This window comes from Phaenicophaeus curvirostris, chromosome 18 (assembly GCF_032191515.1).
Source record: "Phaenicophaeus curvirostris isolate KB17595 chromosome 18, BPBGC_Pcur_1.0, whole genome shotgun sequence".
NCBI lineage: Eukaryota > Metazoa > Chordata > Aves > Cuculiformes > Cuculidae > Phaenicophaeus > Phaenicophaeus curvirostris.
The window spans coordinates 7,753,306-7,771,723 of NC_091409.1; the positions used below are offsets into that span (position 1 = coordinate 7,753,306).

The 18,418-nt window shown below is 57.2% G+C and overlaps 2 protein-coding genes across 6 annotated transcripts in view; both read left to right on the plus strand.

Moving 5' to 3' along the window:
• Positions 1-18,418, plus strand: part of UCKL1 (uridine-cytidine kinase 1 like 1) — a 179,119-nt gene that overhangs the window by 95,098 nt on the left and 65,603 nt on the right. The gene's annotated exons all lie outside the window — the stretch shown is intronic.
• Positions 6,766-17,893, plus strand: SAMD10 (sterile alpha motif domain containing 10). Of its 5 annotated transcripts, none has more exons than XM_069871839.1 (5): positions 6,766-6,810; positions 12,115-12,299; positions 15,309-15,477; positions 16,637-16,777; positions 17,425-17,893. In XM_069871839.1, the coding sequence occupies exons 1-5, from the start codon at positions 6,780-6,782 to the stop codon at positions 17,487-17,489; spliced, it is 591 nt and encodes a 196-aa protein (XP_069727940.1). In that variant the 5' UTR covers positions 6,766-6,779; the 3' UTR covers positions 17,490-17,893. The 5 variants fall into 5 exon arrangements, with proteins under 5 accessions (XP_069727940.1, XP_069727942.1, XP_069727943.1 ...); XM_069871841.1 differs by lacking the exon at positions 6,766-6,810 and adding an exon at positions 10,396-10,613 and having other exon boundaries at positions 16,637-16,737; positions 17,382-17,893; XM_069871842.1 differs by lacking the exon at positions 6,766-6,810 and adding an exon at positions 10,397-10,613 and having other exon boundaries at positions 16,637-16,737.

Sequence of the window (18,418 nt, forward strand, 5' to 3'; positions counted from 1 at the left end):
ATGAGGATGGGGATGATAAGGATGGGGATGAGGTGGGGATGAAGTGGGGATGAAGTGGGGATGTGGATGATGAAGATGAGCATGGGGATGATAAAGATGGGGAGGAGGTGGGGATGATGGGGTTGAAGTGGGGATGATGGGGTTGAAGTGGGGATGATGGGGATGAAGTGGGGATGATGGGGATGAAGTGGAGATGATGGGGATGAGGTGGAGATGATGGGGATGAGGTGGGGATGATGGGGATGAAGTGGGGATGATGGGGATGAGGATGCCCTCCATGACCCCAAGCCCCTCCCAAGGGACAAGGACCCTTTAGTTCTCCATTACTGCTGTCCATGGATCTTGGGGTTGCCTGAAGGCTTTGCAGATGGCAGGTGCAAATCCTTGTCCCTTGGGAGGGGCTCAGGGTCACAGATCACAAGGGCAAGGGGGAGCGAGGCGGGTGTGAAGGACCTGGGGTTGGTTTGGGGTCTGCCCCCATCCCACAGCCCCTCCCAGCACCCAGTCCTGCCTCAGGCTCCAGCCCCTGCCAGGTTTCCGCACTCCAAACCTTAGAGCAGAACCCAGCTGCGGGAAGACAAACAGCCCCATTTTGCATGCTAATGGCAACCCAGCCCCAGCCGCTTCCCATCAGGCTATTTTTGGGTTTTGACGGAGAAAAAAATAATCACTTTTGCCAAATAGTTGGGGTGATGGAGTGGGGGAGGGAAGGAGGAAGGGAAGGAGGCTGCAGCGTCCACATCTCTGGATGCGAGGAGCAAAGGATGCCCTGGAGTGAGGGCAAAGCCCAGGGGAGCATCCCCAGTTCCAGGGAGGGGTGCGAGACCTGCCAGAAATGATGAACCACCGTACAGACCTGCACGTTGGCACTGGGCATCTTATCCCCCTTGGTGACATAAATAATAAGTAAATAAACCCCCAGAGCCACCAACGGCAGCCACTGTCAGTCACTCCTTGCTTCTGGGTGCCCCGAATTCCCTCGCTTGTGCTTTAGGGCTTTTTGAGGTTAAGAAAAGCAAAGTTGGGCAGGGGATGCTGCGCACGTCGGCACGTAATGGCTCACAAAGGCTTGAAAGTGGAAAATAATCACTTAAATGGGAGTGCGAGGCCAAGCTCATTTACTGCGGCTCCCGCTGGGGGCCAGGCAGCTCCGGATCTGGCCCCAATCCCAGCGAGGAGATGTCCAGCCATGGCCAGGGCGGCTGCAGAGGGGTCACTGCAGCCCCCTCGCTCGCACAAAGCTGCCTCTGTGTCCCCAGGGAGGGCAGAGGCGGCGGCAGCTTCTCCCAGGACAACGGGAAAACAAACGCTGGGGCTGTCCCAGAGCTGGACATCAATGGTTTTAAACACCACACAGCCCAGCAAGAACGCAGCGTCGGGGCTGGATCAACACCGGGCTCGCTCCCGAGCACCGTTCTCTGCTGCCTACCTGCAAAATTCCTGCCTCAGGAGCAGAATCCCAGCCCCTTGCCAGCATCATCTGCCCGTGAGCTGGTGCTCGTGGGGGTCCCCAGGGCTGTGCCAGCTCCTCGGCTGAGCCCTGGCAGGTAACCGGGACCAGATTTAGCCACCGTAGCCCCAGGTACGTTTGCACCTGGTGCTTGCTGGGTGGAGATGCCTTTGCTTTGAGCTTCCGAATGGGATGATTACTTGGATTTCAGATGTGGAAGTGTGAGAAAAAGACTAAAACGGGGGCTTGTTTTTAATCCCTGTTGGCTCGGCTGCTAAATTAACACTTTTGGAGCCTGTTCTCACTTGATTATCACCCCGTGCCATGAAATCCTCTGAAGACAGGATGTCCTAGTTAGTGAAATCAACTCTGCATTAGGTAAATATACTTCCTGAAATTTTAATTAGTCCCGTGCAACGACGCGGAGGGGCCTGGAGGATGCATCTACAGCATCTGCTCCCCTCCGTGCACCGAGCCGAGCACCAACACGCAGCAGGGAGCTTCACTGGAGCCGCAGCAGGCGGATGCCAAGCTCCCACTGCAGCTGGGAGGGAGCAAGGTGCCTTTGAATGCCTCCTCCGAAGCCCTCTTAGATCTCAGAGACAATTAGCAGAGCCTGTAAAGGGTCTTCTGCACGGAGCTCACACTTTTGGCAATCGCAAGAGCGGAGCTGGCATCAGCCAGAGGTTTGCTGAGAATAATCCCCATGCGGGAGAACGCTCAAGGGCGCAAGTTGCCTGCCAGCAGCATGCTAATGATGCTCCCCAAACGGCGTTCGTTAAAATCGCCTTTTAATACAGGGATGTCTGGAGTGAAGGGCTCTTGGAGACGGACCAACAATTCCCAAAGTGCTCGGTGATTTGGGCAGGTGGATGAGGCGGGTGCAGAGGGTCCTTGTGGTCCTGCTTACCACCTCGCTGTGCTGGAGCCTGGTCCTGGTCCATCTCCAAGGGATCAGCCATCAGTAAATCTACCCGAGTCCCTGCTGCCCCTGGTCTCGGTTGCCCCAGAGAAACAGGCTTGGGTTTGTGGGGCTTTTGCTTGTTCCTGCCACTCGAGGCATTGCAAGCTCTGAACGTGGGAAGGGTAAGGAGCAGAGGTTAAGGTGATAGTGAAGGTGAAGGTGATAGTGGTGGTGATGGTGAAGGTGATGATGATGGCGAAGGTGATGGTGATGGCAAAGGTGAAGTTGCAAGTGACAGTGAAGATGAAGGTGGTAATAAAAGTGATAGGGAAGGTGAAGGTAATGGTGAAGGTGGTGGTGAAGGTGGTGGTAAAGGTGATAGTGAAGGTGAAGGTGATGGTGATCATGAAGGTGAGGGTGAAGGTGAAGGCCTGCTAAGCATCCTCCAAAGCACCAGGTCTCCCGGTGGTTTCCCAATTCTGTTATTTCCCATCACTTCCACTCTCTCCATCTGCTCTGTGCTCCCATCCACAGCTCCTTCCTAAAAACTGATGTCACTTTGCCCCCCCCCCATTCCCTGGACCCAGGGGGGGATGCATTCCAACAGCCTGATTTCCCCTGCAGCAATGGGATGAAAAGCCTTGGGGGGACCAGCTAACCCATCGCACTGGCCCACCAGGACCAGCTCTCCCCGCACCCTGAGAGATGCAAGCGAGGGTGACAACAGAACCCAGACCACTGGGACGCACGGGCAGTTTCAGTCCAGGCGTTCCCTAACTGTTGAATCCCTGATTTTGCAGCCTGCGTGTGTGACCGGTTTCCACAGCCCACACCAGCACACAGTGGCAATCAGAGCACGGCAAATCAATTCAAACCAAGCTGTGCCTTGCGACGTAAATAAGAAATCGGATTCTGTACGCAGCTGAATACAGCAAGCGAGCCCTGAAATCGGGCTTGAAGGAACCGCAGGACTTCAGGCTCCTAAGACGTAGCAGAGCTGTGGCGTGGAAATTATCTCGCTGATGCTGGGTGGCTGCTGGATGCTGGAAAGTTTGGCTTGGATGAACGGTTTCTATTTGTGCCCATTCTGGGCAGTGAAATAACTACTGCAGTGCTGGGCTGGTGGCAGTGCCTGGCCCCATCTGCGGTGGGGACCGCGGGATCCGAAATTATCAGGCTTCAGTTACCTTATGGAGAACAGATGGAACTGGATAAATTATTTTGGCCCCAAAGAATTCCAGAGCTGGACATAGGACTCCAGGTGGGGTCTCACCAGAGCGGAGCAGAGAGGCAGAATCCCTTTCCTCACCCTGTTTCCTGGAAGAACCAAAATATTGCTTTGACTCCTTTATTCTCGCTGTGAAATGATTGGGAAGCTGTGAAATGTGAATCACGCCACCTCTCCGTGCCCTTGCAGATGATGGCATCGCACGTGTCCTCTCATTGGATTAAGTTGCAAATTCACAATTTCATTTTTGGAAACAATATTAAAAAAACCCTTTGTGCTGAGAGAAAGGAGGCGACCTCGGCTGCGCTCCCAAATAATTACAGCCTGCTTGGAAATAACGGTGATGAGCCAAAAGGCAATTAGAAAGAGATCTCTAAAAACCTCCAAATGAAGGAGCTTCCATGGTCTGAAGCCTCCTGGGTGTCCCAGGGAGCAGAAAACAGGGAGCAATGCCTCAGATGTCCTCTGCCAGTAAATCATCGTCCTTGGGAAGGTGTGGATCTCGCAGTTTAAGCGGCGAAGGGAGAAGGGAAACCACAGGCACCAACCGGGCTTCAGCACCACCTGACACAACCCACCTCTCAGCCGTGAGGTTCGGGGCTTTGTTCTCAGCACGAAAGTAAATTCTTCCCAGGAAGAGATTTCCATAACACTAAATATTTCCAGCCGAGCCGAGCACCATCCATCACCCGGCACCAGGCAGGAGGCTCCAGGCATGAAGCTGCTTTCTATTCTGCCTTCCTGCAATAAACTCATTTGAAACTCTCTGCACAAAAAATCGAGGGGAGGGGGTGCTAAAACCCCTCCACATTTGGCTTGTGAGCACCCAGCCCATGGTGCTATGGGGAAGGGGATCTCCTCAACACCCAACTGCATCCGCACCCCCAGGTCCATGCCCAGATGCCACAAGAGGCTTTGGGAAGGTGATATTCTGATAAGGATGGAGCATCCAAATACCACCTCCCCAACCACTGAAGGCTGGTGTGTTTCCTCCCCCCTTGCTGGGTGCTCCCTTTTCCTGCTGACGAGCAGTTTTCCTTAATGAGCAGACAAGCAAAGCAACAGAGAAATTAGCCTCTTCTCTCTTTAGACAAATAACTTCCGTTGGAAGGCTTTTCATCTTCTCCCTCTCATCCTCCCAGGATGCTGGGAGGAAAGCTGATGTTTAATTTCTTCCTTTATTCCCTGTAAAACGAACGTGCTGAATCATCCCATCCTCACACCCTCTCCGGAGGCTGGTGGAGAGGCAGGATGGGGCCAAAGGTGATGTTGGTGCTCTCCTTACCAAAATCCATTCACACGTGGAGAGGAAACCTTTAGGTCTGGGGCTCGCTGGAGACAGCGTCCCTGGCTCACCCCCTTCCCACCATCGCAGTACATAGGGAAAGGGACCTTGTCTAGAGCTCTGAGCTTCCCAAGCTGTGTTCCTGTTTGAGATCAATGCACAGGCTTTTCCCCCCTGTTATTTAATTCCTCTTTAACTGCAGAAGATCATCTATCTGACATTAAATGACCCAAAATCCAAGACAGAGTCCCTGGGTCTGGTTGAGATGATCCGGCTTGAGAGGGATTGAGTTGATAACCCAAGAAATGATGCTGGAGGCTGTAATAGGTGAGTGTGGTTGGAGTGAGAAGCAGGCGCAGGAAGGCATGGAACCACACCATCTCCCCAGCCCTCCACAGGCAGCCCCAAGGCTCAGTTTTTTTCTAGAAAGCCTCTGGAATTCCAGCCGGATGAGCAGCCTGGGCTTCCCCAGGTACCCAGACCCTACCAGACACCTGCAGGATGCAAGGCTGGAGCTGGACCTGTTCGCAAATGGTGATGAGGGAACAAATTCCTTCTCCCAGACACATTAAACCTTTCCTGAAGGAGTGCAATTGCTACCAGAAAAATCAGGGAAAGCAAAAGCTGGAAACAGTGCAGCACTTATTTTTAATAACAGCTTGGCATAATCCACATGCATTTTTCAAGCTACATTAGCCTTTTCCTGCCAAAGCCCATCTTTAACCATATTTCTCTTGGAAGATTCCTGCCACAGCTTGAAAGCTCCGTGTGTAGACAGAGACTGAGGGAGAACTGGGAATTTCAGAGTAATGGAAAATAGGTTCTTGTTTTATTTGATGGAGTCAGATGCCTGCAGTGAGCAGCAGTGCCCAGCCCTGCTCTCTTGCAGCAGGAGGAGGAAGAATGCTCACACCAGGGCTGGGGAGCAGTGTTTTAGGAGCAGGCTGCGTGCACCCTTTGTGCCTCATGTCCCTGCTCCTGGTGTGACATTGTGGTTGTCTCATTGGGCACAGCAACCCCGGCTGGGTGACAGAGTGGAGCTGAGCCCGTGTCCTCAGCACCGAGCTTGAGAAGGGGCTTGAGCCCCATCCAGAGCAACTCCTGAGTGAGCATCCAACGTTTTTGAAAGCTCATATTGATTTGGAGAGATGAATTATTTAATTTTCACAAGTGCTGCACACACACGCACGGCTGCATAGACTGGTTGTGAGCGGGTTTTATGCTGTAGCTACACCAGCGCCATCCACAGCCGCTCAACCCCCGCACGGGGCCACATAGGGTCAAGATTACCCGTAGCACCCTCCCAGGCAGGGATGATGCCCGGCAGGGATGAAGGGATGATGTCTGGGCAAGGATGTAGGTATGATGCCCGGGCAGGGATGCAGGGGATGATGCGTGAGCAGGGATGTGGGAATGGTGCTGGGCAGGGATACAGGGATGATGCCCAAGCAGGCATGCAGGGGATGATGCCCAGGCAGGGATGCAGGGATGATGCCTGGCAGGGATGCAGGGATGATGCCCGGGCAGGGATGCAGGGATGATGCCTGGCAGGGATGCAGGGGATGATGCCCGGGCAGGGATGCAGGGATGATGCCCGGGCAGGGATGCAGGGATGATGCCTGGGCAGGGATGCAGGGATGATGCCTGGGCAGGGATGCAGGGGATGATGCCCGGGCAGGGATGCAGGGGTTGATGCCTGGGCAGGGATGCAGGGGATGATGCCCGCGCAGGGATGCGGGGACGGTGCCGGGCAGGGTCCGCCGGGGACGCGGGGATGCTCGGCACCCTCGGGGGGGGCGGCGGCGGCGGGCGGAGCCCCGGGGGTGTCGGCGATCGGCGCCGCCCCCAGCGCGGGCACCGAGCGGGCGGGCCGGCAGTGCCCGGTGCCGGCGGCGGCCCCGCCGAGCCCAGGATGAGCTGCGGGCAGCACAAGGACATGGAAGGTACCGGGCAGGGCGGGGGGGGATCAGGTGCGCGGCGAGACGCGCCGCCCCCAGCCCCGGACGCGGCGACAGCTGCCTCTCCATCCCCTCTCCGGTGGTGTCCTCTCCATCCTGGTGTCTGCCTCTCCATCCCCTCTCCGGTGCTGCCTCTCCATCCCGGTATTTGCCTCTTCTTCCATCCCTGGTGCTGCCCCCTCCATCCTGAGGGTCTTCTCTCCATCCACCCCCAGTACTGCCCCCTCCATCCCGTTATCTGCCTCTCCTTCCATCTCCGGTGCTGCCCCTCCATCCCGGTGTCTGCCTCTCCATCCCGGTGTCTGCCTCTCCTTCCATCCCCGGTGCTGCCCTCTCCATCCTGAGGGTCTTCTCTCCATCCACCCCCAAGTATTGCCCCCTCCATCCATGGATCTGCCTGCCCGGCATCTCCCGATGCTGTCCCCTCCACCCTGGGGGTCTTCTCTCCATCCTCTCTCTGGTGCTGTTCCCTCCATCCCGGTGTCTGCCCCTCCTTCCATCCCCCAGTTCTCTCCTCTCCATCCCGGGGATCTGCCCACCATCACCTCTCTGTTGCTTCTCCCTCCATCGTGAGGTCTGCCCCCCACCCACCCCCAGTGCTGCATCTCCATCCCAGGATCTAACCTTCACCCACCCCCTGTGTTGCCCCCTCCATCCCGGTGTCTGCCTCTCCTTCCATCCCCCGGTACTGCTCCCTCCGTGCCAAGGGTTTGTCCTTCATCCCAAGGTTCTGCTCCCTCCATCCCACAGCATTCTCCCTTCTCCCCAAGGATTCTGCCCCTCCACACCTCCCTTGGCTGCCATCAACAACCCCTCGTGGGTCTGTCCCCATTCCCTGCCCCTCGTATGATGGGGTACCAGTAAAATGGACTGGGAAATGTGGCTGGAGCAAGGAGGTGAGGGGAAGGGGCTGGAGCAGGGCAGGACCCCCAAGAAGAGCGTGTTAGGGTGGAAGGGGGCTCTCTGCAGGCAGGGGAGTCCTTTGTGGACTCCGGGATAGGGCCTTGAGTAGCCCGATCTAATGGGAAGTGTCCCTGCCCATGGCAGGGAGCTTGGAATTAGATGATCTTTAAGGTCCCTTCCAACCCAAACCATTCCGTGGTTCTGCCCAGCACCCACCCGAGGTCCTGCCTGCTGCCCTCACCCCACACTCTCTAGTGTCTGGCCCTATGGAGATCCCCCATCCTGGGGTGCTCAGGGATCTCCTGGCAGAGCCACGCATGGCTCAGGAGGGCAGACACCCCAGAGGACACACATAGTCCCCCCCAGATGCACCCATGCTCTCCCGATGAGCATCCCGGGCACTGAGCTGCACAGGGAGGATGGAGAAGGCATCTGCCTTACCTAGAGGGGCTTGAGGGGATGTCAGTCCTCTCAACGCAGTCTCATCCTCCTCAGAGCCAGCAGGTCTTCAGAAACGGCTCAGGGCAGGATCTGGTTCACAAGGACCTTCTATCGGTACAGTTTCAATGGTTACGTGCATTGGGGGTCCCAGAGAGCATCTCTGTCTCCCCAGGGGCTCTGCCCTGCACCAGGGTGAAGCCATGTGGGAAGGACAGAGGGTACCCAGGGAATGGCAATGCCCCCTGGGCTCGTGGCTCATGCAGAAGCCACTGAAAGTGAGATGAGTCCCTTGCAAAGCTGCTCCGTGAGCAGAGTGGGTTCCCTCCCCACCCTAGGAGTCCCTGGGGATGTCTGGTCTCATCCACCCTTCACCTGCCTGGAGGAAAACAACCTCTGCGAATCCTTCTCCAACTGCAGGCAGATCTTCCGCCCCATTTGGTGCTAAAAGTCTCTTTCCCACCCAGCCACCGGGAGCCGGGCAAACCGACAAAGGGATTTCGTTCCTTGGGAAGCTTGTTCCTGGCTTCTCCCAGGGCCCGGCGCTAATCCCCGGAAGCCTGGCTGACCCCAGGAAGCTTGGCTGCCCTCCGCGGCAGCTGCCTGCAGACAGGTCTCCGGCAGGAATCATAGAATTGTAGAATCATTAGGGTTGGAAAAGCCCCCTAAGCTCATCCAGTCCAACCATCCACCCAGTCCCACCATGCCGACTAAACCATGTCCCAAAGTGCCACCTCTATGTGCGTTTTGAAACCCTCCAGGGAAAGCAGGGCAGGTCTATGGGATGCCCAAGTGTGTATTGGTGTCAGGCACAGGGATGTCCCTGGGAAGTGCTGGAAGAGGAGAAAGCTGGATGCAGGCAGTGTTGCCTGTCCAGGTGCTGGGGTCTCCTCTCCACACTCTCTGCTTGCTCCTCTTGCAACCTACCTGCCTGCTGGCTCTTCCCCGGGGCAGGTCTTGGACACCTGTGGGCAGGCAGCACCCTCACAAAGACAAGGGGAACAGTTTCCAGCTGAAAGAGGGGAGATTGGGGTGAGATCTTAGGAAGAAATGTTTTGCTGTGAGGGTGGTGAGACCCTGGCCCGGGTTGCTCGGAGAAGTGGTGGCTGCCCCATCCCTGGAGGTGTTCAAGGCCAGATTGCATGGGGCTTGGAGCAACCTGATCCAGTGGGAGGTGTCCCTGCCCATGGCAGGGGTGGGACTGGATGAGCTTTAAGGACCCTTCCAGCCCAAACCATTCTGTGGTTCTATGAAAGTCAGCTCGAAGCCAGTGTGCTGGTAGCAATCATCCCGTGCCCACCTCGGGACTGACCTGGGTGTGCTTTAACCAGTGCACGCTGCCACCTCCTGCCCCAGCTCTGCATCCTTGGGAGGTTTCCTGTCCCTCTCCCCAGCAGTGACTGCTGCTGCTCTGAGCCTCACCAGCACTCACGTTTCACCAACCATAAAAGTGTCTGGACAAGGAAAGGGAGCGGCGGCGTGCCAGGCGAGGGGAGGGAGCGGAGTCTGCTGCTGCTGCAGACCCTGCCCCACCACCCAGGACAGGGGGCCGCCGTCCCTTGTGGTGCCCCAGCCTATCCTGCATGGCTGGAGAGATAGTTTAAAGAAAACAAGTCAGTGGCAATTCCCCAGGCAGTGGGGTGTTTGTCACCTGGGGCTGCCAGACAAGGCGCAGGGACCGCAGGACCCAGAAAGACAGGAGCACAGTGGCCATTTGGGCACCAGTGCTGAGCTCTTCCCTCTCTGCTCCAGTTCAGGCTCAACGAGCCTGAAGGCTCCTGCAGTCCTGTTTCAAGGTGCCATTCCACACGCTCAGTGCAGCATTTGCTCACTGACCTGCACTGCCAGCTGCAGGACCCCAAACCCAATCGTGCCTGGCGAGGATGCTTGTCCCCATGCTCCCTCTTTCCTTTATCCGATGCCTTCCGCACCCCGAATGCCCCAAGCCACTGGTGACCCAGTGCTGCCGCGTACAAGCTTACGACATCTCCACTCAGCCCCAGGGTGCTTTGATGCTCAGTGGGTCCGGCATCCCACACACAGCCCCCCGCGCTTCCCGTGCATCCCAGTGCCAGCTGGCCCTGCTGTGGGATTAGGCAGGAGCACGTGAGGAAAACCCTGAGCATCTCTCCGGATCAAACGCCCACAGGACAGTCAGGAGGGGGTCTCATCCTCCACCCACACTTTGTGCGAGGCTGCTTGGGGGCTGCCCGGCACCAGAGCCAGAGCGAGCACGCAGCCACCGTTCATTGGCAGCAGGAGGGAGGCGATCAGGAGAATCAGTCAGGTGTGGACGAGGTATGAGGGGAGGCAGGGATGGAACCGCGCTCGTGACAGCTGGTGCTGAGCGCTCACGCGCATCCCTCCTCCCGCCAAGATGCAGCAGGGCTGGCCATCCCTCTGCTGCGTCTCCACCATCCGCAGCTCGCAGGGACCACCCGAGTCAGGTGAGGGGGGGCTGCAGGGCATGGCTGGGGGCTGCAGGGTAAGATGGGCTGCAGGGCAGGACAGGGGGGCTGTAGGACATGGCCGGGGGGCTGCAGGGCAGGATTCAGGGTCTGCGGGGCCGGTGGCGTGGAGAGAAGATGCTGCATGTGCATCCCTAAAGAGCTTTAGCTCAGCAGAGAAGGTGCAAAGGGGATGGATGGTGGCTGGGTGCTCGTTGCATTGCTGTGTCTGCGTCTGTGCAGGGCAAGGGCAGGAGGCCAACCCTGCGTGGAGCCAGCCCAGGGGCTGCCCTGCCACGGGGCTCCTTCCCTTGCTCCGTAACGCTCCCACGTGTCCTGTCTCAGCACCCCTTTCCTCACCCGCACCAGCTGCTGCTAGATGATGGGAAAGTTGAGAGCTGAGGGCTGGGCTGCAGAGGAGCTGATGTTGGAGCTGCCAGGGGCTCTGGGACGGCAGCTGCCTGCCCCGACGGGAGCGGTGCCACCAGCGATCCCAGCCCTGCCTTTCTTCTTGGCTTGTTTTTCCATCTTTGCCCCCTCTCTCCTATCTCCTCTTGCTCCAGCTCTCTCACCTCCAGCTGGGGGAGAGCATTTGCTGGGGGAGCTGAGATGCTCGTTCTGCTGCTGGGGGCAGATGCATTCTGGTGCCCTGTCCTGGTGATGGCCAGAGCCCCATTCCCCAGTGTTCCCTAACTGAGCCTTTCTGAAGCGAGTCCTGGCACAGCTGAAGGACACAGCTCTGGCATCAGCCCCTCTGGACCAGCTGGATCCATATCTGCCTCCAGTGCCCAGTGGGCTGGGCAGTTTTCAGCTCCACCTCAGCATCTGGCACCCTTCAGCCCACCTTTGCATCATTATTGCAACCCAAATACCCTCAGCTTGCTAAAACACAAGGGCTGAGGGACAAAAATCCTCACTGTGGGTAAATGGCTCTTCGTGGTCCCTGTGGATGGGCTGGTGCATGTTCAACCAGCACTTGGGTGTGCAGGTGTGTGCACCTGCAGGGCAGCAGCGATCCCCAAGCAGCCGAAGTCTGTGGTGGAGGGGACCAACCCACATCTCCTTCTCCATCAGGCTGCTCTTGGTGGGGTTTGTCTCCTCCCCATCCCTCGGTGGTGGCAGTTTTATGCCAGCCTGGTCCACAGGAGGTGGCTGTTGCCCTTTGCCCCCTCACGGTGTCTCGCAGGGAGGAGCTGGAGGTTACAACCTTGTGGGGAAGATCAGCTGCGGGTCCCCACGTCTGCTCAGCGGGCGGGTGTCAAAATAAGCGTCGCTCGCGAGGGGTTTGTGTGGGCAAACATCTTGTCGGCACCTGCCGGTTCCCGGCACCAGCTGGTGGGTTTGTGGGCTGATGGGTTTTCTCCGTGGCAATGGGAAGGGAAGCAGAACAGGGGGAGGTTTTGGCAGTGGGGGCTGCTCGGCAGGTCCTGTGGGGTAGAAGAAGCGGATTTGGGTGGAGGGGGCTTCGTAGCTCTCTCTCACCCTCCTCTTTCCTCCGCAGCCACCGCCGCTCACTTCAGCTTCTGCCGCAGCCTCCTGGAGCACACGGTCTCAGCCGAAAACCTCAACTACCGCCTGCAGAGGAACCCAGGCAGCAGCCTCACCTGGCACGACGGCCGCAGCCAGCGGCCTGATGGCGGCCGGACGGTCAAGCTCCTGCGGCAACCGGGCACCGAGGGCTCCCAGGTACCTGCCAGGCTCCTCCTCACCCCCCAGCCACCCCAGGGCTGCCCAGGGGAACCTGGCTCCTGAGGTCCCCCACCATCCCATTGATTCCCTGCAGGAGCATCTCTGCTTTCTCTGTGGGATCAGGCCTCCAGATCACATTTTGCTGAAAGCCTTCTTGATCGTTGGGCATTTAATTATACTAATATATATATAAATATAATATATATAAATAAATATAATAATATAATAAATCATCAGGCTGGGGGCTGTGCTGGGGTGAGCTCTGGGCATCACCTCCGCTCCACACCTGGAGCTGGGACTGAACACAGTTTTGCCAGAACCGAATTCCTTATAATGCCTTGAAGTCACTGAGTGTTTGGGGATGTCTCTTAGCCAGGTTTGGGCCATTGTCCTCCTAAAACTCTGAAGTTATTGGACAAAAGAGGCTGTGAGCTGAAGGTTTTCAGCCATTCTCCTGCTGCTCTGCCTCTGCACAGCCACGGGAAGGAGCATCTTCCCAGCGTGCGGCTCTTGGTGCTTCCTAACCCTTTCATATCAGCCTGGGAGCAGCGTTCAGAGGCAGCACAACCACATCCAGCCAGTGAACACTGGAAAGAAAATGGGAAATGGAATTCCCCAGCTTCCAGCTTCTGCCGTGGAAGTGGTTTTGCATCTTTAGGGGCTGGCTTGACATCAGAGGGGAGCAGGGTCCCCACAGGGACAGGTACAGCCGCACTGTCACATACAATGCTCACAGGAGCATCAGCCCCAGGGGTGCGGTGTCCCCTGTCCTGGTGGCACCGTCCTCATCATCCCTCCAGGTGCTCCGGTGGCCCTTTTGCTCTCACACCCCTGTGCAAAGCATGGGGACAGTGCTTCATGCGCAGCGCTGCCTGCACAGAGACACAACAGCTCCTTTGCTGGTGCCAGCTACGTCCACCATGACTCTCCCTCATCTACCTCTACGTGCCTCCCAGAGGGGTTGGAAGGAGTAGGAAAGCTTTAATTTTGCTGTAAGCAAGGAAAAATGCCCAAGAGAATGGAGGTGATGTGGTTGTGAAGTGATTGCAGCTCCCAGGGGATGGCTCCCACCTCCCAGCTCCCCCCAGCCACCTCCTGCCTCCCCGCAGCAGCAGCCTCCGAGCCCTCCCACCTGCTCTCCTCAACACCGGCGCTCGATATTCACAGCTGAGAGTTTTATCAGAGAGACAGCGCAGCTCAACCAGCTGGAAAATGAGCCTGTGTTTCATTACACCTCCCCTTCCCACCCGGGGGGGCTTCGACAGCTGCAGGGGATGATGCGCCCTAAGCCAGCAGCCCAGGGTTTAGGGATGCTGAGATGGATCCCCAGCGCAGGGCTGTCTCTGCTGGACGAAGCGCTTGCAGATGTGAGCATGCCAGGGGAAACTGCAGGGTGTTTGTCACCTCTTCCCCCGGGCCTCGGAGGGCAGGTTGGATAATAGCTGCAGGAAGCTTGCGGGAAGCTCGCCGTTATTTTCCCCCAGCCCCTCCGCTTATCATTGCTCATTAGTGAATCCAGAGCAAATCGCTTCCTCCTCCCCACGACGTGCTCTCTGGTGCGCTCAGCCGAGTGTGAAGGAGCTGAGTGGCCGCCGTACGCTGATGCTGCTCCTGCGGGCAGGCGGCTCCCAGGATGGATCTAGGGGGTGGCAGCTGCTGGGGTCCCCCCTCAAAGCTGGGCTTTGGTTGGGAAAATGAATTGTGCACATTGTCTATCACATTTTCTGTCTACTTTGGAGATGGACTCCTTAGTTATTATTTTATATCTCCCCAATTTTGCCTTCTTCCCTCTCACTTGAATGCCCCTGGGTGCCGCAGGTGAGCTCTGCTTTGGGAAAGGCCCCTTTCCAAGCCCAAAAGCTCCCCTGGGCGCAGGAGCAGCCCCTGCCAGGCTCCTGGGCTCTGCAGGGTGAGCGATGCTCAGCACGGGGCCAGCGGAGATGTCCCGGACCCCACTGCCCTCCGCTGCCTCCTCTCTGGCATCTCTCAGGGACGTGTCATTTGTTTCAGTAACGGCAGGATGTCTGGAGTGCCTGTTACATTAATTATCTCTGCTCCTCTATTAGACATGCTTAATTAGCCAGTGTTCGCACATGGAGGTCAACACTGGCACACGGCAGTCTGAGTGCTGTCGACCTTTCCCGTGCTGGCACGTCCCTGCATCCCCTGCTGCTCTGCGCAGCCCCTGCCGTGTCCCGGGCACAGGCGAGGACCGTGCCAGCAGCGACCCTGGTGATGCGGAGCCTCCTGCTTGTGGGCAGCAGGGACCCCTTTCCCATCCCCACCTGCTCGTGGTCCAGCCCAGGACAGTCCCAGCAGCTCACGAGCATGGAGCCGCTTTGGAGGAGCGATGTTTGCTGGTCCTGCTCGAGGATGACATCTCAGCATCACCAGCAGCAGAGCTCATCCATCTCCCCTGGGTGCTAAAAGCAGGGAACAGTGGAATTCGGCATCCCCCAGCCCCATTTCCTACCCAGCCTTGGGATGCCCCCAGGAGAAGCGAGCTCATCCCCCTGCTCTGTTACAGCTCAAGGTGTTTGATTTGCTCCATACTGAGATAAATCCAGCCAGCAATGACCTCATGAGGCCTGAGTCACCGTGAGGTGACGTGAGTGAAGAAATGGAGCTACTGGGTGGCTTGGGGACCAGCCCCATCACCCCATAAGAACCGCTTCTCCTCCTCCATCCCCTCTGCTCTGAAGGTCCTGGTCCCATCCTGCCACCAGGCAGGTGCCTGCTGGGCACCAAAGCCAGAAGTGCAGCCAGTGCTGGAGGGAGCAGCTTGTGTGGCAAGGAGCGAGGGTGTGTGGAGACGTCACTGCTATTTCAGGGTGAGCCCAGGGACTTCAGAGGGTGCAAAGCCAAAGTCTGCTGGCATCGCCGCAACCCTGTACCTCCAGCCAGCATCTCCCACCTCCCCATGAGCTGACATCCCAGCCGAGGCGTTTCCCTCCTCAGGGAGGAGGGCCGAATCCTCCTCATCTCTTCTCTTCCCACCCCCTGCAGGGCCGTGTCTGTGACCACTATGGCATCTACCACACCAGCCCCACACTGGGCAGCCTGGCCAAGCCCGTGGTGCTCTGGACCCAGCAGGATGTGTGCAAATGGCTGAAGAAACACTGTCCGCATAACTATCTCATCTACGTTGAGGCGTTCTCCCACCACGCCATCACAGGTACAGCAGACACCCCCACTTAATTCCCAGCACTAATTGTCACCAGGATGGGCAATAGCTGTTTGGAAGTTCATGGTCTGGAAGGCAGATATACCCCCCATTTCTGTCCCCTCTCCCCACCCCATGGCAGGAGGCATCTGCCACCAGGGCGAGCTCTCTTTAAAATGAGAATGAATTGCTATGGAGAGATTGTTGTTTATAAGATGGAGAAGAGTCTTCTCCTCACCTGGATTAATATCATAGAGTCATTGTATCATTAAGGTTGGAAAAGACCTCTAAGCTCATCCAGTCCCATTTCAGCCCAACCCCACCTGTGCCTGATAACCATGTCCTGAAGTGCCTTGGCCACATGTTTTTTAAATGCTGAAAATATTCACAGAAGAGGAAAGATCTCTGATCTTTGAAGTTGTAAATGTCTTCATCCAGGTTTGAATACAACTTCCAGCAAAGTCTTTGGAGGAGAATAACCTCTAGGACCTGCTCCCACTCCTTTGTCCCCTGGGGACTCTGGGTTTGACCCCTATGTATGAGCATCGTCCCTGTGTGACCACGATGTGTACACGGCCAGGCAGAGCTCTGCAAGGGCCAGGAGAAAGCAGCAAGGAGGGGAGCGCTGGAGCTGCCCGCAAGGGATGCAAAGCCCTAATGTAAGAGCTCAGCCAGCCCTTGCGTGGGCAACAAAGGCAGCATTAGCAAATGTACACTAGGAAACAAGGACAAAAGCTGGTTTTAAATCCCTTGTCTGATAGCCCCCGGACTGGAGGAGAGTGGCTCACCAGGGATGGTGGCGGCAGCGCTAATGTGTTTTGATGGGTACCCCTGTTCCCCCCGATGGGCAGCTCACACGGGGACCGTGCGCTCGAAAAAACATCTCCTGATGCAGGAGGTGGAGCGGAGAAATGGAAAGCTCTTGCCTTCAGGGGTGGGTTGCGTGATTGCTGGAGTCAGTACCTGGCTTGAGGCTGGGGACCTCAAGTTGCTCTCCGAAAGCACTTGCAAGGCTTCTCCATCCCTGTGAGTCCAGGTGATGAAAGAGCATTTTAGGCTTTCCCCCTCCTTAATGTCTGATGAAGATGGGCTCCTAATTGAGTTGATCTTTTATGGTGTCCCCGCCACGCAGTATCACCAAGCTGGGCACTGAGCAATGCTACTCTTGCAGGTCGGGCACTGCTGCGGCTCAACGGGGAGAAGCTGCAGCGCATGGGGATCGTTCACGAGGCGCAACGGCAGGAGGTCCTGCAGCAGGTCCTGCAGCTCCAGGTGCGCGAGGAGGTCCGAAACCTGCAGCTGCTCAGCCAAGGTAGGGCCAGCGGGAGGCCGAGAGGGGAGAGAGGCTGTGAAGCCAAATCCCAGGGAGGTTGTGCCCGACCTGCAGCCATCCGGACAAGGAGAGCAGCAGCTGGGGGGCTGCCAAAGCCAGAGGCACCCACCTGCACATCGCTGGTGAAAATGCAGACCGTGCCATGGCTGGGATGGGGTGTGGAGCTCAGATTGAGGTGCACGGGGGTGGGGATGAGGTGTGGGGCACAGACTGAGATGCACAGGGATGGATTGTGGTGCACAGAGGTGGGCGTTGATGCACAGGGATGGGCTGTGACGCTCAGGGATGGGTTGTGGTGTGCAGGTTGTGGCACACCTGGGTGGGTCGTGATGCACAGGGATGGGTTGTGATGCACATCCCTGGTGCACAGGGATGGGGTTCAGTGCACGGATGGATTGTGGTGCATCCAGAAGGGTTTGTGGTGCCCAGGCTGTGGTGCCCAGTGGTGGGCTGTGGTACACAGCACAAAATCCATTAGTGGCATTTTGCACGGAAAGGACAGGATTCTCAGGGCTGGCAGTGAGTAAGCTGGAACGTGCCACCCTGCAGGCTGTTTATTCCTTCCTCTCCTGCCTTGTTCCAGCTTCTTTTGGAAATGTCTCCTAGCTGATCCATCTGTTTGGCAGATTGTACCAACACTGTGAACCGAGCACCTCTGGGATGGGCTGTGCATCGCCGATATGAGACCTGAACCTCACGCTTGGAATACGAAGAGACAGCTTCCCAGCCACACCGGGGCTTCTCTCCTTCCTCTTCTTTCTCTTTCTTTTTTTATGAACGCGTTTCAGTGCAGAGATGAGAGGCTTCCTCCAGCAGATGTGGCTCTGGGCTAGAGCAAAGTTAGCAAAAGAGACGCTGGGACAGATGAACTTTTGCCCACCTGAGCCTGATGGTTCACAGGGAGTAAGATGGAAAAAAGGAGACGATGACAGGCAGGGCTCATCACTGCGGATAAATCAAGCACGGTTGTTCCCAGGACAGCTCCGAGCCGTGCACAGGACGGTGAAGCCTTATGTACATGGGCAACATCCCAGTACCCGGCAGTTCGTGTCCATACCTGGGAACTTAATTAGGGAGATTTAGTTTTTCTCTTTGGATTGGAAACGTTATCAGCAGCAAACAAGATGACTGAAACTGAAAGCGGGGCCAAGCCACCAGTGCCCAGCTCCACGTGGTGAGTTAAAAAGGGAGCTGAGTTATCAGAGCTGGAAAATCCAGGAGGAAAGGCAGGGTGGATGTGCCAGGAGGATGCTCTGGTCCAGAGGAAGCTGTGCCAGGAGCTCGTTCTTCATCCATCCTCATTTGCAGGCAGACGGGGCAGCTGATGCAGGGTGGGAGCAGCCAGGGATGCTGCTGGGTGGTGCTGGGTGCTGCCGGGGGTGAGGCTGGGGATGGCTGGGTGCCCCTGCAGCCCAGACACGCTCCCTCCTTCGCCCTCTGTGCTCCCACCAGCTCTTTGCAGAGCTCCACTCCTCTGGGCATTTGCAAATGCTCATCCCGACCTCTTGCCCAGGGGCCGGTGATGCTGCCACTGAATCCAGGCACCGTCCTGGTGTCCCAGCTCCCCATTAAGGTGAAGCAATGTTTACGGTTACACCTCCACCACCACCAAACTTTCCT

Bases quoted from the DNA above. Each gene is read 5' to 3' on its own strand.
- SAMD10 (XM_069871838.1), top strand. From the start codon at position 10,544: ATGCAGCAGGGCTGGCCATCCCTCTGCTGCGTCTCCACCATCCGCAGC. The intron at 12,300-15,308 runs GTACCTGCCAGG...CACCCCCTGCAG, and splicing joins CGGGCACCGAGGGCTCCCAG to GGCCGTGTCTGTGACCACTA. The intron at 15,478-16,636 runs GTACAGCAGACA...CTACTCTTGCAG, and splicing joins CTCCCACCACGCCATCACAG to GTCGGGCACTGCTGCGGCTC.